This window comes from Catharus ustulatus, chromosome Z, assembly GCF_009819885.2.
Source record: "Catharus ustulatus isolate bCatUst1 chromosome Z, bCatUst1.pri.v2, whole genome shotgun sequence".
NCBI classification, from domain to species: domain Eukaryota; kingdom Metazoa; phylum Chordata; class Aves; order Passeriformes; family Turdidae; genus Catharus; species Catharus ustulatus.
Genome location: NC_046262.2, coordinates 63,710,677 through 63,731,713, shown reverse-complemented (window position 1 = coordinate 63,731,713; position 21,037 = coordinate 63,710,677). Strand labels below are relative to the sequence as shown.

The 21,037-nt window shown below is 42.0% G+C and overlaps 1 protein-coding gene across 2 annotated transcripts in view; it reads right to left on the bottom strand.

Annotated features, from left to right (window-relative positions):
- ACO1 (aconitase 1) overlaps positions 1–21,037 on the bottom strand; it is a 55,977-nt gene that overhangs the window by 26,729 nt on the left and 8,211 nt on the right. Inside the window, exons 1-2 of one of the 2 annotated variants that reach the window (XM_033084724.2) lie at positions 12,854–12,959; positions 1,493–1,613 (exon numbers count right to left, since the gene is read on the bottom strand). In XM_033084724.2, coding sequence (XP_032940615.1) covers positions 1,493–1,589 — 97 coding nt within the window. In that variant the 5' untranslated portion in view covers positions 1,590–1,613; positions 12,854–12,959. Of the gene's footprint in view, positions 1–1,492; positions 1,614–12,853; positions 12,960–21,037 lie in introns of those variants that run through there. The other variant, XM_033084723.2, reaches the window with a different exon arrangement.

Here is a 21,037-nt window from a genome sequence, read left to right as displayed (position 1 = left end):
CCTTCCTGCTTCTGCCATGCTCCCCTGCGCTGCTAGCCCCAGTTCTCCCGGGCTCCCCCGCCATGCTGGCTCAGGCTCTGCCGCCCGCCCCCGACACTGCTGGCCCCGCCTCTGCCAGGCTTTCCCACCTCTGCCGGGGCCGGCCGGGCTCCAGCTTGGCTTGGGGCTGCCGCGGGCTCTCACTTCCGTGTTGGCAGCTTTTAGAATTTTGTTAATAGATTAGCCGCCCCGGAATATTAGCCGCACTTCCGGGTTTCCACCAAAATTTTGGTCAAATTGGTGCGGCTTGTATTCGTGAAATTACTGTAACACAAAATACTATTGGAGCAGTCCTCACAGCTCTACTACAAGGAATGGGCCAAACACATTCCACTCCTTCCTCCTCTAGTCCACCTTAATAATAGTTGTTTATTGTCTCTCAGAATATTTACATTTTAAAATCTTTTGAGAAGCTTCTTCCAACTTTCTACACAGGGCTGGCCCCCAAGACACAAAAGTCACTTAATCACAGTGAGACCTCCTTAGTGCTATTGTGAAAAAAAAAACCCATCTATTATTCAGGACACAGTAAATCAAAACAATTTGGCTTGGTTGTTGTTGGGGTTTTGTTTTGGGGATTTTGTACAGTTGGGAGTTTTGGGAGTTATTGTTACTGCTGTTGTTTTGGGTTCTTTTAGAGTCTCCTCCTGCCCTTCCCTGCTGAGATATTCCCTTTCTATGCTGGATAGTGAAAACTGCATCCTTTTTTCTTTGAAAAATCTGGAGGTTATCACTCTTGGAATCCTGGAATGAGTCAGCTGATAACACTGCATGTATATTTGTCTATTCCTTAATTTGTCTCTTCTTCTCTGCTTTCCACCCACCAAGACTGACATTAATTGTCTGCTCACTTATCAGAGCCTACAATGGATACACATTGCTGACATTCAGAGAAAATGTTCCTCCTCTTGTTACCTGAATTCTGCTTAATCACCTGTTTCCATTTGAAACACCAAACACCCACCATAGACAACTCTGAGACGTAAATACTCACTTTCCAAGTCAATGGCACAGACATTTAAGATTTCTACCATTTCCACTGAAAGACTTAGGAAGTGTCAGAGGATCTAAGGAGAAAGCCTCCTCAGAAAGGATTCTCTAGTCACTCCTGGTTTTCAAAGAAAAATCTTTCTGATTGGCTCAGTCATACATATAAGTGTTAGATCCTTTCCAGCTTTTAGCAGTATAAGAAAACTTGTGCTCTTAGTCTCGCCTAGCTCTCCTTACTCACTCAGGAAAAACAAGACTGCTGTGTGCACAGTATGCTGAGAAAATACTACTCTGATCTTGCCAATATTTCTGTTGTCCTAAATGTCAAGAACTACATTTTTCAAGATTCACCTTTTGAATTCATAGCTCTCACCAAAAACCAAGCATCATCCAATAGGGCAAAGTCTGCTCAGGTTCTGTTCATCAGCATTAACAAAATGCTCCTCTTATGTTGTCAACATACCATATCTCACATCTTCCAATTTGCTCAGATTAAAGAATTTCTTCAGAGGCTGTTTCGGGTCCAGTGGCTCCACAATCCGTACAAAAGGGTTGCTCATGGTTGTTAAAGACTGTTGGTGTCCCTAAAACAAAAGAAAAATCAAAGATATTTTCATTACATCTGTCCTGCATACAAAGTACATGTCCCACAGTCAACAATGGATCTATCCCACACATAAAGGCCTGTACCATAGAAAAAGGTACTGTCAGTCATTCCCCTTCCACCACAAACCTAATTGTAACACATCCTCAGAGAAAAAAGGTATGAAGGAAGATAGGAGTATTGTGAAAAATATGGATACACTATATGGTGCAGAATCCTAGAATCTTAAAAGCTGGAAACTATCTTTAAGATCATTGAGTCCAACTTTTAACTGAGCCCCACCGTATTCACCACTAAACTATGTCCTGAAGTGCACCTCCACACACCTTTTGATGATAAATCCATCACTTCCCTGAGCACCCAATTCCAAAAACTGGAATAAATTTTTCCTAATATCAAATATAAACCTCCCCTAGTGCAGCTTGAGAACATGTTTCATCCTGTCTCTACCTGCCTGGGAGAAGAAACTGATCCCACCTGGCTACACCCTCCTTTCAGGGAGTTGTAGACCTTATCAGGTCTCCTCTGAGCCTCCTTTTCTTCAGGATAAACTACCTCAGCTCCCTCAGCCACTCCTCACAGAACCTGTGCTCCAATCTTTGTTGCCCTTCTCTGGACACAATTTCACAAAGGAAATTAATTGTCTTCATTATTCTCTTCTTTATGGTGTTTCTAGAGAGTAATTTGTGCCTCTGTGATTCACAAACCACCATGACAACAGAGTCCCAATTCTTCAGTGTGTTGTGGTTGAGCCCCAGGCAGCAACTAAGCACCCACAGCCAACTCCATCACTCCTTTCTGGTGGGAAGAGAATCAGAGAGCAAAACTGAAAAAATTCATGGGTTGAGACAGAGATGGTTTGATAGATAAAGCAAAAGCTAGACCTCACAGCAAAGCAAAATAAGAAGTTCATCAACCTCTTTCATGGGCAGGCAGGTGTTCAGCCATCTCCAGGACAGCAGGGCCCCATCACGCCTCACAGTGATTTGGGAAGACGAACACCGTAACCCTGAACATCTCCCTCCTTTTTCTCCTCACAGCTCTACATGCTGAGCATAATGCCATATGTTTCAGGATACCCCTTGGGTCAGCTGTCCCAGCTGTGTCCCCTCCCAGCTCCCTGCACACCCCCAGCCTCCTCACTGGTAGAGTGGGTGAGGAGCAGCAAAGACCTCGGCTCTGTGTAAGCCCTGCTCAGCAGCAACTAAAACATCCCTGTGTTACCAATCCTGCTTCCAGTACAAATCAGAAACACAGCCCCATACTAGGTATTAGGGACAAAATTAGCTGTATCCCAGCCAAAACCAACAGAAGTGGCATTGATCTAAAGCTAAACAGACAGACATTTGCATTCAAAATTAAAAATAATTAAACAAAACCAGAAAACAGTAGTGTTTTGAGACACAAAGTATTATAGAACTAAGATTACAAATATTATCAGAGACAAAAAGAACCCTTCTAATTTCAGAAAGATTAGTTAGGGTCACCACCAAGAAAACTTACATAGGCTCTACTGTAAACATAATTTTAGTTTGAGATATTTTCTTTTTGTTGTTGTTGTTGCTGCTTACTGATTTACTGGTTTTTGTGGCTTAATGGCTTGCTCGAGAAAGAATTCCTCTTCGACCTAGGACATTAAGGTTCACATACAGAAGTTAAAGGACCCTGAGATACTCCCCATACCAAAGCCAACTAGTAGAAGGAGGCCCAAATTCACTACAGAAATATCTCTTAATGTCCAGAAAAGATTAACAGTATGCAAGCTACTTAATGGAACACTTCCTGGGACACACTGAAGACCTGAGCTCTGCCCAAGTCTCTTCTGGAAGCATTGGCTTAGGCCAACACATGCCAAGGATCAAGCTAACAATTTAACAGTGAGAACAATTCTCTTGCAGTGCCTGGCAACATTCCCAGTCACGATTAAAATTTTTTCAGAAGAGAGATAATCGCAGGCCTGATTTCCAGATCTGTTGTTGTTTTCTCAGAGTACTGTTCCTGTCTTCATTCAAGTAACATTATCTTCTCTTGCCCCAGTTTTTCAATAAAGAAAACTCACAACAAGGCAGGAGATACACATGGCAAGCCTTGGAGACTGGTGGAAAAGGATGCACAAAGTCCAGTATTGTTAAAAATACACAAAGCAAGGCCAAAGAATTAACTTATTTATCTCATCTGCAAGTTTAATGGAATGCTCAGGAAATACTACTATGTGGAACATAGGGATTTTTAAAATATTCCACTATTTTCAAAATTCAAAGTTAATGTATTTAGAAGACAACCAAGGAGAAATAGCAGAAATGGTAACAAAAGAATCTCCAGTGTGTAAAGCAGCAAGATAACGTAACAGAAAGAAAAATTTCCAGAATTCTTTCAAAGTATCTAGAGATACAAAACTGAATGCCCAGGAAAGCTGGAAGATTGGCAAATGAACTGACTGCAAACACACACACAACCTCAAATGTATCACCTGCCTCATTTCAATTGACAAGTTATTTTCTAAAACTCCTTTTCCCACCTTTGCAGATACTCACCCTGTATACAAATCCTTAAAGTTTTTGGTGTCATGATCTTTAAACAGCATTAACTACTAGCTATTCCTCTAAGCAAACTCTGTGCTTCTATAACTGAGCATGATCAAAATGAATTTCTTCCTCCCTCTTCTTGCCAGCTACCCTCCTGTTAAGATTTACTTTTTTTGCATTCCACTACGAGAACTTTATTTTATGCATATCAATTTCTCATGGGAAAGTCTAAGAGTAGTTGTAGATAAAAATACTTGGATATCCCCTGACAGATAAAGCAGATCATTGATTTGATATGACCACGAGTCCACTGTACTTAGTCCACATATTCTCATTCAAGTATAAACTGTAGCTCAAATGTTTTCCATCTAAGTCCATGTCTTGGCAAATCACAGCAGAAATTTGAGATGTTATGAACACTTTATCTACATGTTAACATTACTTTACCAGACATCACCCTCTTACCTGAACAGAAGTTTTTTAGTTCACAATATGACACACTTCAGTACAAATCTCCTCTCATCAGTGACTTACACAAATAAGCCAAACTGTGGGCTCACAAGTTCTTTTCACCTGCCTGGTCACACTGATACGAACCGCACTTACAAACCTGGAAGCCATTCAGAAATACCTGAAAAGAGCAAAAATCTCGAGAAAAAATACCAGCTAGCAGCATTGCTGTAGCAAATTTCACAGAGCCAAGGAAGCCTCAGTCATACCAACTACTACTTCCACACAGTATACTATCAACCAAGTGGCCACAGCACAGAACTCTAAACTAGTGATTTGTCAAAAGGAAGTCTGGGTGCAATACCCTGCACACTGAGTATACCAAAACTTTTAAAGTCATCTTTGCGATAGCTACAGGTAAATTTTTTATTAACTTGATACAGGTTAACTTGTGTTTGCAGCACAGATTATTTATTCACGTTTTCCAGGCGCTGAAGTGTAAATATCCAAACATGGGGGAGCAGATATCTGTCTGCCTGGAACTGGTGTAGCACGCAGGGTCACACTGACCATGGCCAGCACGTGACCACATCAATACCTGCTCAGACATACCAAAACAAGCACTTGATCTTTGGCCCAAAAATCTTAAAACTGTTTGTGTGGAGATTACATTAAAAAATGAGAATTATTCAAACCTGAAAATGCAGAATAGAATGCCAAAAGGAGCATCTTACTACTGACACAGACTCAGAGAATATTATGAGTTGGAAGGGACACACAAGGATCACCAAGTCCAAGTTAATGGCCCATATGGTGTTCTAATCCACAACTTTGGCATTACTAGTGCCATCCTCTGACTAACAGAGCTAACCTCAGGGTACTGAAAACCTTATTAAAGGGTTGCATGACTTGTATGAAGCATATCAGACAAACAACAGTTTTATTTTAGCCCTTTCTTGCTGCCTACTATTAAAATTCTGAGAACTGCCACAATCTGGCCCACACTAATGCTGATCATCTTTGAATCTGTACTCCCTAGTCAATATTGTTTTCCACTCACCTTGTTACATCAATGCAGTAGCTTATTACTGTGCCACCCCACTCAATCCCTTGTTAGAATATGCTTCAATTCACAAAGACTGCACATCAGCTCACAGTCTGATTTCTGTTTTTTCCCCTCTCCCTCACAGAAGCAGAAGTGCAGAAAGATTGTAACAATGAATACCAGGAGGGGTAAATTTATCTGGATAAAGCCATAACTTTTCAAATATATATATATAAAAAATAAGCTGTTCTTCGTAAATGCAACATCTTGCCCCTTGGGCAGAGAATGAACCCTTGGCCACAACAGCTGTCTCTTGCTGTTTGTATCCCTATACATGACACAGGACAGTTGAAATTTCTCTGGAAACACAAGTTTTACACTGTGATACTCTAAAAAAAGCTTTTGAATAAACAAAATCTTAGCACAACACTCCTCACTGCATCTTTATTGAGTGTCCCAGCAAACTCAGCTTTTACCATGAGACCTCAGATGTTCAGTAGCACCAAAAGATCATTGCAAAGATGCCTGTTGTCTGTACTGTCTGTGGGAATCTCTGTGGTGTCCTGAAGGACACACCCTTTGATGATCATGACCTGAGAAACATGCACAAGTCCAAGAGGACAGAAAGAAAAAGGTGTCTGTCCATCCTCTTTCCTTGTCTTTTCTTATTTGCTAATCTACTACATCAGATATATTCAAAGTATATTAAAGTCTCATGTGGATCTCCAGGTAAGTAACTTAAAATCTTTCTGAAAAAAAGAAACAAACCCAAAACATTCACAGGAGATTTCAACATATGTTGTATGTGTGATTTCAAATCTTCAGCTGTTGCACCTTCCTGAGTATCTAACATAAGCACAGTACTAGTCGCATCACAACGTTGACTGGAAAAGGATTTCGTTCAGTTTAAAGCACATTCTTGATTGACACTTGATTGATCTTGATTGATTTCTCCTTGACTCTACTTCACATCCCTTTAAAAGCAGTTGTGTAACTTGGAACAATGACAACAAATAAATTTTACTGAAATTAATGGAACTGAGAAAAAATCATATTATATCTGGTAATTTTGCACTTTCAGAAATTATCTCATGAAGATCACAGAAAGGGGAAAAATGTATTTCGCCTCTTGCTACACTTGAGAAAAAGTCTGGAAACTGTTCTAGACATCACTTTATAACATACTATTCTACTTTCTTTAGAGTTAAAGGTGAAACTGAACACAGCTAGTCAAACTAAAAACAACAATCTCACATCAGAAAAAAAAGAGATTATTTTTAAAAAGTACAGCTGCACTTATACTCATGGACTGTAAAGAGATCCATACAATCAACAACATGTATTATTCTGGGGTTTTTCAGGGATATCAGAGCATTCCACTCATCTCTCACATCCAGAAAAAGAGAAAACTGTAGCACTTTGAGTAGCTTCCTAAATACATTCAGACCGTAAACCATGCTCTTTCTGTAGTACATAACATAAATATTTACAAAAATTCATAATTAGTAATAATTGCACTTATTACAGAAGTGCCTGATGACAAACTAAAAACACTTTGTTTGACCTGCAGAAAGGAAAAAAGGCTCTGGATGAGACAACTTCTGTCTAAGCTTCAGGCCATAAAGTAGGAACAGAACAGCCACAGTTATTCAGCACGTTAATATAGACATATATTTAATCTCTCTTGGAGAAACATGTTTCCACAATTGCTTTTTCTATTCCATCTTTGGTTTCTTAGTTGCTGTCTTTCCAATTATGAAAGGGTGCCTATGTTATTGATAAGAGGTTAATTTTAGACATCTCTTCATAAAACGAAACACCTAGTACCTTAACTAAAACAGATTTCAAACAGTGAATGCTCTTTTTCCTGAATTGTGGGTAAATTCCTGGCCATCAGTGGGAAGCACCTGCACAGCAAAGAAGCAGTTTAATTTGAACATTTTACCAGACTCTAGAAATGCTAAAAAAGCTTACACTCAGGCAAAGCAAAGACACAATGTTATCAGTCATCAAGAAAAAGGGAAAAGTTCGACTTGCTGGAACTTGCAGGAAATCTGTGAAGAAACATGAAAAAATATGATGTTTCTGTGATGAAACTTCCAACTGAAAACTGTGAAAAAAAGAGATCAAGCTGGCAGGACCACCACGGTAAAAGTTCTTGCCTGGTGATAAGGCAGGACATAGGCAACATCCATGGCCTTGCTTGAAAAATGCAACATTTTTCATCCATGCTGAAGCTGATCTTACCACCTTCTGTTCCAATTATCAATCCTACACCCACAAGCCCTTGGTTTGGCCACTCAAAAGACTGCCACTGTACATATCTGTACTTAGCTGCCAAGTTTGCAACAACCACCTCCAAATAGCAAAAGTAAGCAACTTTAAAAATCTAAGAGGAGCTGCAGCAGAGCAGCAGGCTACTGAGTTATAAATTCTTCATCACAACATTGAGTATGGACTTTGTGACACTACTAGCAGTTACATACAGCTGAACAGCACTTCTTTAAGGGCTATTGCTCAATTCCCCTGAGCCTCTAAAACTTACATAGCTCTTCTCATGGTTTCACATTCTAGCCAGCAGGGGTTCTCCATTAAAGAAGCTGATGACTAATTCCAGTTTGCCTAAGTTATAGATGGCATAGCCACGAATAAAGATCTCTAAGCAGGTCCAGCACGTATGTTCCACCATACTGGAATTGCACTGTGCTCTGTGCATGCCTACTTTGCCTGGAAGCCAAGAAGGAAGAAGACCCATGTTAAGCAAATTGGCAAAAGCCTGCATTTTTGATATGGAGGCAACGACAACATATGGAAAGGCAACCTCTTCAGTATAAGTCAGATGTTTAAAGTAGTATAACTTTGCTTAGCAAATCCATCCATAATTCAAATCAGTTTAGAAAGAAAATCCTAATAAATTTGTGTGACAGGAATTTTTTTAGTCTAAATATCCAAGTTGTCTAAGAAAAATGTTTTTGCTACATTGGGTAAATTGACAGACAGATAGAGATGACCAGACACATGACAACACAACAACAAAAAAACCCACCCAACCAACAAAAAGTAGCAGAAACTCAGCCAAACAAACCATAAGTTAAAAAAACCTCAAGCCCACACATGCCCCCAGTGTTTGGATAGACTGCAACACCAGAAGTAAAACAAGCAGAGTCTTGTTTCATAAAAATATAAAATGTTATAATTACTTTTGGATGTACAAAGAACAGATGAGTGCAATTACTATTGCAATAAACACAGGTTTCTTGTTTCGATTTAGAGAAGCTCTTATTATTCAACACTTATTTTACCCACAGCAGATAAGGCCACTATGTAACAAATACACACTGTTGCATTGCTGCTAAGGGACAGTGGGAAGAATTCAGTGGTCAGAGAGACTGGAGAAAGAATCCTTGAGTTTCTTCCTTATGCAGAACAGTCTGCCATTACATGTAGATCCTTAAAGAGACGTCCACTAACAATTTGATGACTGAGCAACTATTCCGCCAGTATAAACTACATCAGTATTCCACACTGGCAAAAATGCAGTAATGCAAAAAAGGAGGGCTTCTTAAACAATCTCTAGGCAAAGTTTCAGGGAGCCCCTTTCAACTTTAATGCTCAAGAGAAACACTGGAACAGACAGAGCTTTGGATTGCAGATGCTCCTGCTTTCTCCTGCTACCTGAAACTTTTGACTGCAACGCTAAAATACTTACTTACTCAGATTCGTAAAGTGCTAAACTTCCAATACACTGAATAAATTGCTAATTGCATATTCCCACAAACTGTGTATTTCATAGGCTGTCATAAGTATTCTGGCCGTTTCACTCCATTAGCAAGGCTGTACCACACATACTGGAACTGAAAGTTTAGGTCAGAGATCAAGTTTGCGAAATCAAACATTGAGTTCTTTAAGTAACTCCAGTTCCAAGTGAGCTGGAAATTTAGATGCATGCCCAGTTCCAAAATGCATATATTAAACTTCTTCAAGTCATCCCTCCAGAACCCAAATGCTACCTCCTCCCTCACCTCAACACAGGTATTGTGCACTTACAGCTTAGAGGGACAGCCAGAACACTTCTCTCGTATAGACCTCACCAGCCTTTGGTAATCCAGGCAAACACACATAGGTACTGTGCTCTCATGTGCTCTCAGACAGCCTCTGAAATGCAATCTAGTCTTAACGAAATCCAGATCATAACTAAGCAGGTGTAAGTGTTAAGGGAATGCTTTGTCAGCACACTCACCACTGAGTGTCCCAGATAAAAGTAGAGACTAATTTTCCTTTTTTTCCTCTAGGAAAATGAGCAGTGTTACACCTGAGAATAAAAGGAAGCTTATCTGGGGGCTACCAAACATTGAGAAATGAAATGTTGAAATTTTTTTCCCACCTCCTGAAAGAGAAGCTCTGAACTTTAACTTACTTCCTACCTCTATACAAACTTGGTGCTTTTTTGCCCTATGGTAGTACTCTTAGGCTGTTCATTAACAAATATGCAGCTTGGACCACTTTTAACAAAGGACTAGCTTTCAGTGTTAGAAAAAACACAAAACAAACATGGAAGTGCTGCAAGAAGTGTGGAATACAGAGCATATGTACAAAGATTTGGTCTGAAATTTTGGTTCAATTTCAAAATGCAGGATTAAAAGACACCTCAGTATTGGTCTGCTAGTTTCAAAAGACTCCCATGAAGGGTGAAGAAATGCAGCAGAGGTGCATGGGAAAGGCAAACAAAATAAGAGCATTGTGAATCAGCTCTGTACTCATGCCATTATACTAGCTCTATAAACTGCTCTCTCTGCACCTTGAAAACTCCTTTTCTGAAACTTGAAATCTGAACCGTTTCTGAGCTACCAAAGATATGTAGGTGGAAGGATTCTTTTCAGGATGAAGAACTGATGAGAGGATTACTTCTGTTGTGAAATAATCTGACACTGTGGGGTCCTAACTTTTCACACCATTTCAAGACAAATCCTGAATTTCTGGTCTGGAAATAAAGATCATTTTCTCACACCAAAAACTGCTACCTGCAATCTCAGCAGCTAGTCAACTATTTGTGTAGATGAATCCAGCTTTCCAACACCTACAGCTTCAGTCTGTAAGGTGAACAAGTGTGTGCCTGATACAATTTCACAAACTCAAATTATCTGTTAGCTGAGTTTACTGGTCAAGCCCCCTGGGAAGGCAAATTAAATTTCACTAAACATTTTAAAATCAAGTTTTTCGTAACAGTTTTCACACAGAAAGGGTAGGCAAAAAACCCCCCAAACAACCACACAATTAAGACTCCTCTCTACCTCCTCTATACTTCAAGACACAAAGAGACCGCTGTTCAATTCACATCCTTCCACTTAGCTTAAGTGGATTGTTACTCTAAGGAGGGAGCAAATTTCCAGCTTTTATTCTCACTTACAATCCTACAGTGAGAGTCTATGCTGGAAAACACTAGCAAAAGAGATTTGCTCAGTTTCTTACTATTCAAATGTTATTTCTTCTCTAATTTTCTGCATTTATTGTTTTCGCTCTTCCACCATTACCAAAAAAACTTCACCAAATAGTACCAAAGTTGGAGTTGGCCAAAGACAACCAGAGAGAAAGAAAGGTGCTAAATTACAAATGTGATACGACAAAAATCTTCAGTTTGAAAGCCCTATGTTCTTTTCAATTCAGCAATAGTCTGTATGACATACTCTGTAAAGCACTGCTAAGTGATCAGACTTCTTTTTATGTGGAAAGCTTCTCCACGAATCTTCTCTATCTTGTAAAGTCTGAGGTGAGTAAAAGTATTGATAATTTTCTGAATAACTCCATACACATACCACAGATCCTGGAAGGCACGAGACTCAGCTGCACTTCCTATTCTGTGCCCATTACACCCCTCTTACTTTCTTTGAAGCAGTAACAATCCCCAGAAGTTTATTAGGACATTCTGATGAAGCACAATTACTTTTAAGCAAAGCATTACTAAATAAACATTCCAGTGTTAATATTTCTCTAGGGTGGTCTTCCTTTACTTCGGTTTTGTGAATTGATAAAGCCAGTCTGAACAATAGCAACAGCACTGAGTGCTCAGAGATATTAATTCAATTCCAGTTGTTTGGAGAGCGAATCCTCTGTTTCAGACCAAAGTTTCCTGCTGATACTAGAAAATACTAAAGTCCAGACCTCACCATCTTCCCCTTTGTCCCCCTCCCCCCACCTTCACTAGCTTTAGAGGTGTAAGCTAGATATCAAAGTACAACCTCCAGTTAAAAAATAAATGGAAACTGTGGTGATGTTATGAAACATGGAAACATATTGAACATAAACAGGGACCCACCCAAACATATACCTGATCCATTTTACTGAAACTGGCATCTCCACAGCCACAGTTCTAAGTCAAGTTAAATTAGAAAACAAATACCTGCATCTACGCTATGACCTCCAGGACTATTACAGAACACTTGCACCTGCTCTGTGTCACGAACATGAAACAGATTATTTTGTCACCCAAAATTATGAAAACCTGGCACTTTATAAGCATCACATTCAAATTAGTTTATTCCATCCTTTCCCTGTCCCACTTATGCTGCAGATCTACTGAGGATTTTTGCAGCACAGAGGAGTTGCTGTGTGCTTGATATGTATACTTTGCACTATCCTCTACTATTTAGATACTACTGAAATACCAATAGACAAGGTTTGAGTAGCTCCAGGAGGAAAATCTGTTAAAGCTTCATCTACATGAGAACAAGGCAGCACAGTTTCCACGCCCGCTCTTTTCGAGCTAAGCCTGTTCCTCTTTCTCCGTTCGGCAAAAGCCGCCCCTGTACCCGCTGTGAGCCGGCCCAGGCCGGGTGTTGGGAGAGACCCGATTTCGCCGGCCGGGGCCCGGAGCCGCCGCTGCAGCCGCCGCCGCTCTACGAGATGGTGCCTCGCAGGGGCTGCTCCCCCAGAGCCGCCTTCCCTCTGCAGTATCCAAAAACCCTTTCCAGCCCCCACCGCGGGGCCGGGAGACGGCACGATCCCCCCGTTCTGCCGCCGGGCCCTGCTAGCCGCCGCCCCCGCCCTCCGCCCGGGCCCGCACCCGAGGGGCGCCCCTCCACCCCGCCGCCTTCCCCCGCGGCCGCCGGGAGCGGGAACGCCGCGGCCGGGACGCGGCTCCCAGGCCCCCGAGCGGGCGGTGCGGGGCGGGGGAGAAGCGGGGCGGCGGGGGCCCGCACTCACCGCGGAGCGAGGAGCACAGACCGCCGCTCGCCGTCAGGAGCCGCCGGGCGCAGGGACAGGGAAGGGGCGGTGGCGGGCGGGCTCCGCCCCGCGCCCCAAGGCCGGAGCGGCGGCGGGATGGCCGCCAGCCGCCCGAGTGGGAGGCGGGAAGGGAGGGACGGAGGGAGGACGGACGAGCGGATGGCCAGCCGGGCGGCGGGCTTTCCTTTCCCGCCTATGGCCCTGGCCCCGCAGAGAGCCGCTGCTTTCCTCAGCCAGCCCCTTCCCCTGGATGTAGGAGGAGGAGAGGGAGCGCTGTAAATGTGGAGGGGTGGGTAGGAGGGTGGTGCCGAGGTCAAGGCCAGATCTGCGGGCAGAATCATCGGAAAGACGGGCATTGTGACACGGGCAGCGGGGTGTGGGCAGCGATGTGCCTTGTGCCGGCCGTCAGTGCCACGTGCTCACAGCCCGAGCGCTTGCTCAGGCTTCGGAGGAGTGCAGAGGTGCTGCCAGGGAAGCCTGGGCCCGGAAGAGAACAGGTGTTGCTCGGGACACCACCTGACACACAGGACTGCATCCTCATCCTCGCGGCAGCGCAATAGGAGTGGGACCTCCTGTTGTTTCTCTTGGCAGGGGGAGAGCTGATGGCCTGGCTGTTGGCAGAAACAGGCTGTTACTTACAAGCTGGTCAAGATCGATATCATGACGTCAATATTAAAGAACAATATCAGAGTAGAGGACATCCTAGAGGACATATTTTACATCACCACCATAGCTGAATGCCGTGGAGAGTTTATCAGTGTCCAGCGTGTTCCCAGTAGAACAGTATACAGTTTGAGCCTGAATAATGTTGAGAAATACATCAGCGCAAGCAGTCAGAGTGCAGCTGCAGTAGGAACTGCATATTGAGCTCTGCAGAGCAGGAGTCAGAAGTAAGAGGCTAGGAACTGACATTGACCCAACAAAGGTTGCAGGACCCTGTGGCCCAGCTAGGTGAGCAGATGCTGAGAGATGCAGCAGGAGCCAACAGGTCAGCTGGAAGATCCATGACTTTCACATGCTTAGACTGTGATGGTATAAAAGCTCAAGGTTTGCTTTGTTCAGGGTCCCTCCTCAGAGACACCAGCCTGAGTTGTTATTTTGTCACTGCACCATGATTAAACCATTTTAAGAGTCCAGGAGTCTGAGACTGTGATGGGAAACCTGGGGTGCAGCCTGTAAGGAAACCTGGTGCGAGTGGGGTGAGTAGGGAGTCAAACAGGGCACCCCTCAGCTCACTGGAGCTACCCATTGTGAAGTGACCGCCGTTCCAACTCACATGGTCTGAGTGTGCCTGCCAGACTGATTCCTGGACGGTCAGACAGGAAACTTCCCTTAACAATATTAAGTAAACTAAAAAGTATCTAATTCCAGGAAAATAATTGTGTACATAGTAAAGAGGAGTTGCATGTAAGGAATGTAAATATCCTGCAAGTCTTGGTAAGGTCTTGGAGACCGCTGGCTAAGAGACACGCTAACCACTGACAGCTGGAATAAAACAAGATCAGTGATGTTTTGTTTTTACCTGAAGAAAGGTTATGCTAAGAGCAAACTGAGTTACTTGCTGGCTTTGCTGCAAAGGAGCAAGCCTCAGCTGAGTGAAAATGCAAGTGCTTAGCTCTGCTTGTAAAGAAGGACGAAACACAGAAAATGCCCATGATGTCTCACCTGGATATTTGTGGCATGGATTCCTGCACACTGACCTGTGCTGACAGATCCTCCTGCCTATGTACACTATCCAGCTGGAACTGTGAGATGAGCAGAAATCAGTGGGAAGGACCCCAAGATCTAGCAAACACCATATATAGAGTAGAATTTAATTTTTTTTAACTAAATATAGAAATCCTGGCTTTGGCATACCTGCTGCTGATTTCACTGGAACAGTTAAGACTGTAGTTAAACCTGCTATTCTCTTACCCAATACCTCTAAATAGCCTGTAATCTACAATATACAGTACTTTTGAATTATTGCTCAAAATCTCTTCCAGGTTGACATGTTTTCTGTTAAGCATAAATACCACATGGAGTAATTCACCTGCCCTAAGTTCTTCTTCTGGAATTGTATTGTTTTTAGAACATATGATTTGCTTTACCAAATGGTTAACATGGAACTGAACATTAATTCATTATATTGTTTTGAAACCTTTGGCCAGAGAGGTTCCTAAGACTGAGTTTGGCAGAACTGTTATGTTTGTAGTTTGACTTTTGACTCTTGAAGGTGGAAGCCCTTGTTTCTACTTGACACCACAAAACAGTAGACGACTCTGATAGTTTGAAAAGCCAGAGAATTTCTAAAAACTCTTATAGCTTTAGATGTTTCAATATTTGATAAAAGTTCTTCTTTTTATGTATGTTTATTAATAGTAATAAAAGCATTTTGATTATGTTCCTCTTTGTGGGTTTAAGTCCTGTAATGGTTCTCTGGGTCACTTAGTTTAAAAAGAAAATTTTGAAATTTTAATTTGGTTCTTGTTGTTGTTTCTAACAGAACAGACTTCCAAGGCCCATGTGTATCACTACGTTTTGAATCATGAATAAAATCTTCCATACCTAGATACCAAAGCAATTGCTGCAAAATCTGATTGACCTAAAATCTCCTGGACAAAAAGCAAAGACTAGTGAAAATAACAGGTCAGCAACAGAAATGGGAAATCCATACCTCAGCTCTGACTTTTCCCAGTGAATATCTGCGAGGCTTGTATTTTCTGTTCTGTGAGGAGGGAAAACCCCTGAGATTGATAGTAGAAGGAAAGATTTTATATCTCAGAAAGAGAGGCAGAACTGCTTCAGCCTCTACTGGCTCTTTGTAAGGACACTGAGGCTATCAGGGATTGGAAGACACACTGTTCATTCAAGGGTTATGGCAATGCTGTTGCAATGTTATTTCTGGTTTTCCCAGCATTTGAGCATGTAAGTATTCTTCTCACTGGGGTTAAGTTTACAATAATGTGTCTTATTTAGCACATGACTAAAAATGTGTGGGTTTGCCTTTCTCCCAGGACTACCGGGGATAAGAACCATATTAAATCAATTGTTTGTAAGGAAGATGTTTACTGAAATGGGTTCTTGGGTTTAGGATCTGATTGCAAGGATGTCCAACAATCATGCATTGTGCCAAATCAGGATTAAAGAAAATTATCTTCTGAAGATGGATGCAAATAGGAATAACAATGCCTTTTATGTTGCAGTCATGTGCATCCTAGAATGCTTTTAGGGTTTTTAATGAAATTATTTCACAAGAGATGTGGAACTATGTGTCAGTCCTTTATCCTTTCTGTGTTACTGATACCTGTTTCCAAGAAGCTTGGTCTAGTATCAGATTCCTTCTGGAGTTTTTTTGAGGTTATTCACCGATGTCCTAGAAGTCCAGGGAGCACATCATATCTGTTCAATTCCTATTTGACTTCACTGCTGTGTGTCTCAACATATTTCACTCTTTCTGATCCTATCAAGAAGTTACAAATACTTTGAATTCTCAAGAGATACCTTTCAGCTTATTACAGGCAATAAAGCCTTAACATACAGCAGTAGCCTTCAGTGTTGTAGCAATCTTCCATGCAGGCTCAGCTGATCACTGAGGTTGCAGCAATCATAGGATTGCTGCAATCACAGGATTGCTGCAATCAGTCTCAAGCTGGGCTAGGATAGGGTTGACAGGGAGGCAATAAACTTGAGCTGGCAGCCTAGAGGATCCAGAGCTTTGGAGCTGTCATCAAAAAGAAGTGTCTGCATATGTCCTGCTTTTCCTGGCTCTCTTTAGTATAATGAATAGGCCTGATGAGGTTTGCTGTGGAGTGCTGTGTCCCCATAAGCAGCACCTAAAGGCATGTCCTTTAACACACTATGTTCTACAATATGAATTTATATATTCAAGTGAGTTCAGCACTCAGTAAAAGTGTTCCTGACTCCAGGAGGTCATCTGTGAATGAACTGAAGAACTGGTAAGATGGTAGCTTGCAGGTTATGGCCTACAGCTTGTCTTGAGTACAGGAAAATATGTTTAGTGGCTCATGAAGGAGCTCATGCAGAGATTTCATTGCTAGTCAAGACTGTTTTAAGCTGTTCAAATTGTCAGTGTGCAACAGGAGTACAAGCCTGAAAACAGAGAGTTTGAAAGCTCCCAGAAGACCTGTCAGAAATACCATAGCAGATCCTGGTTATTGAACTGAGGGCCTGTTGAATCTTTCTCTTTAATTAGATGATTGTGCATCCTCTAAAGGAAGTTTTGTGGTTGGCATATTATAATAAATATGTTATAATTTGCTTCTGGTCTTAGCACTGGTTTACTTAATGGGCTTTCTTTAAATGAGTTCTTCAGAAAATTGCAGTAACGTTTATCGAACTTCGGTTTCAGCAGCAAAACAAAGATTTAAGTTCTGCCACCTACTGGTTAAACGGGGTTTAGTAGAGGCTTGCTGTCACTCCTATCCGTGAGAGGGCATTGATTTGGGAGTTCAGATCCTCTTCTTAGTCCCACTCACACAAGTGTACTGTCGAGGAATAATACTGTTTTCTTGCAGAATAAAATTTCTTGCAGAATTTGTGCGACTGTGCCACAGGAACTGAAGAAAAGGGACTTGAGGATGGGATTATGTACCCAAAATTAAAGAATAAATTGTCTGAGACAAGTAAAACTCAGCATTGTGCCTTCAGCAGCAGACTGTGTAATGCTTTTGGAGAACTTCTTCCAAAGTAGATGATCTATGATCAGCTTATAGTTGCTGTATGGAGCATGAGAAAGAAAAATGGTTTGCACAATAGAAGGGGAAGGATTATTCTTGCCCCTTTCAAGAATAATGATACAACTTGCAGAAAATGCAGAAGTCTTTGCTGACCATATTCCCTGCATATCTGGAATGGTGTAGAGGACTTTAACCCAGACTAGATTCCTGTTGTTTTCATCTGAAAACAACCCATATTCAAAATGTTATTTAAACATGTCCTGGTATAGGGCAAATTTGGGAGGAAACTCCAGAAGGATCCCTCTAGAAAGCAGATTCAAGTCCCTCCCCCAACTGGTTTGGGAAAAAATTTCCTTTAAGAAAAGTGGAAAAACCTGTTTATTTAGCAAGCAAAGTATTCACAAGCATAAAAAATGAATAATATTAAACAATAAAACCTCTTGCTGTTCTCAAGAGAGATTCAGAAAGTCCTTGTGGTGGAGTTTAGCTCAGTTCACTCAGTCTCTTATCTGTCCCTCCAGTGCTGGAGAATGCCACATCCCAGGCCCTGGTGGGCCACAGGTGTGAGGCCCCAGTGTTTCTGGGTTTTCAGTCCAGAGCAGGGGTGATCAGTTTCAAGAAAAAGAAAAGCCAGTCTGGGGAACTTCTCTGCCTCAGCTAGCTAAATAAAACTAACTAAAAAGCAAAGGAGAGCTCTCGCATGGTGTCTGTCCATGCTGCAGACAACACAGTCTGTGAGAAGGAAAGCTGAAGCTCTTATTTATACATTTTGAAAACAACTGCCTCCGACATTCCACCACTTCTCCTTCTCCCCTGCTTCACTCTCAGATACAGTTTTAAAGGTGCAAAACTTATTTCTGGGCTAAACAGACAAATGGGGATTCAATTCAGCATCATAAAGTCACCCCAGGACAACTTTTGGTGTATAGGCAATGTACAACACCCTTGCACACTGTTAGCCTGAACTTGTGCTGTTCATAGTTTGTATTGCAGCTCCACTAACACTCCCTTGTTGAGCTCAGGACAATGACAGAGCATGTTACTCGTCTGATACAGCAGGATGAAGTGGGGAGTAAACTAATCCAGAAAGCTGGTAGAAGAAACAAACTCTGGAGCCCAGGCAATTTACCATCTATCACGTGGCTAGTCTAAGACAGTGGTTTTCACTTTGCCACTCTACCTGCCTAAAGAGCTTGTGCACAGTCACTAATCCTTACCTAAGAAGCACCTGTTTCCTACTGCATGCTTGCTGCATGCCTTTGGTGACTAGTAGACATAGCAGCCTTGGACATTCACTGCAGCACTACCTTTTCATTCCCTGTACTGACTAGTAATTGCTTGTAGTTGCTCTGACATCTAGAACTTTGTTAAAAAGAACTGGCACATTGTAGAAAGCAATGGAAAACACTTTTTGAAAAGAGGTTCACATTTTATGCTGCCTATACACATACATTTTTCCCAAAGAGCATTAAAGATGCACAGAAGAGCAGTAGGAATTCCTTTGCTGCGCTCTAAAGGTAGACTGTTTTTCTGTAACATTTTACATAATGTTATACTGGAACATGAGTGACTGTTCTTAACTATTTTCAGTGAAAAACTGGATACTGCCTATTTTCCCGAAGAAGTTTGTACTAGTACTTTGCTTTAGGATTCCTCCATTTCTCCACAGTAAATTAACATGCTGAATAAAACCAGCAATTGTAATTTAAGAATATTCCACTTAGCTGCTCCCAAGGCTTCCTGAACAAAGCAGATCAGATCATCAGACCTATGATATGGCACAGTCAGGATGGATGCTTCCCTGACAAATTTTCCTGCCTCTGAGGGCAGAAAGCAAATGCATCATGATGAACATACCCTCACCACCAGTGAAAGCGAGAGCACAGAACTAAATTACATCTCACAAAAGTTGTCTTTTTTGTCCGTTTGCAAGTAGTTCAATCCTTTGCACACAAGCACGGAACAAGGGGATGACATAGCAAAGAAGACAGAGGTTGGTGGGCTTTTTTACCCCATTTCTGAGTACAACATGTAGTTGCCATGAGAGTGGGAAATCCTCTACTACTGCTTTATGTGCAAATAGTACCTATATTGTTAATCTCCCTCAGTGAACAGACTGCCTCATTTACCAGAGACCTTAATGAAAAGCTGATTGTTCCCAGAGAAAGCTATCCAATGGGATCTCATATGAAATGTTAACTTGAATGCTACCAGACCCTCAATGCTTCATTTCCTTCAGTGCAATCTCATTTGCCTTTTTTGTTCCTAACACACTTCAACACTCCAGTGCTTAGGTTTCCATTATGTCAGTGGTCTGTGGTGGAAATCTGCATGATTCATGGATATTCTGTCCTGTAACCAGGTGTGTCCCTGGATTTGGGATGAGCTTTCATCTTGTCTCCAGGCCCATCACAGTTTTGGTACTGGAAATGCTAGTGCCTGTTGCCATATCGTAATGCACAGCCGCAGGTCTGCTGTTAACTTAGTGGTAGGCCCATTTCTAAGCTGGATGCTCACATCTTTTGGCTCATGGAGAATTTAAGAACATCAATTCTGCAATAATAAGGGTCACTGCCACAGTTCCTTCCCTAGCTGAGCCTCTGAAATGTCACACTGTTGCCTAAGCTATTGGCTGTCCTGCACAACTTGAACATTTATATCAATGACTGCCTGCTGGTCCTGTCCAGTTATGTCACAGCACACACAAGCAAGTTTTAATTGTTTTACTTGCAGCTTGGATTGGAAAACTCACATTCTTTCTGAAATCTTGAACTGAGTTACACACTGTAAAGTTTCATCTGTGAAACAAGGTGATAAAGCAAGTCAACAGTCCTGCTAGAAGAATGTGGGGAACTGCTTTAATACCGAACTTGGGCCTAACTTGAAGGTTGCCCCTACTCTTAGCTACAGAGCCCTCTCCTATTCCACATTATTCAATGAAATAAACACCTATGAAACCAGCAGCATTCACATTATCTCTCCATTAATCAACCATGGGCTGCACTCAACAGAACCAATTTTAGTTACAAACTGTTATAGAACAGAAGAAGGAAATGTAGTGGTAACCAGGGGTAGCAAATGGGCTTTTGGCACATAACAGACCAGTTTTTATTTTTCACAGATAGAGATACACTGCTGCCCCTCCTTCTGTTATCCTACTGTGGAACACAGCAGCTCTAAGTCAGTGCATTCCTGGTCAGGGGGTGTTTACTCCTGTTCAGCTGTACCAAAGGAGAGCAGGGATCTGCTGGGGAGGGGCAGCTGGCTTTAGCACAGCATTCCCATTACAGGGGACATCAAGGGTCCACAGAAGAACTGCTGAAGACAGTGCTGAAGCCAGCATGATAGCATGCCCCTTAGCACCAGCCCAGATGCTGCTACAAGAGAACATGGGGGCTCTGCAGGTGTAGGGTTATATGGAGTGCCAGATGCCTCTTCCCAGGGTGATACTGGGGAGGTTGAGGTGCAGAACTCAGATATAGAG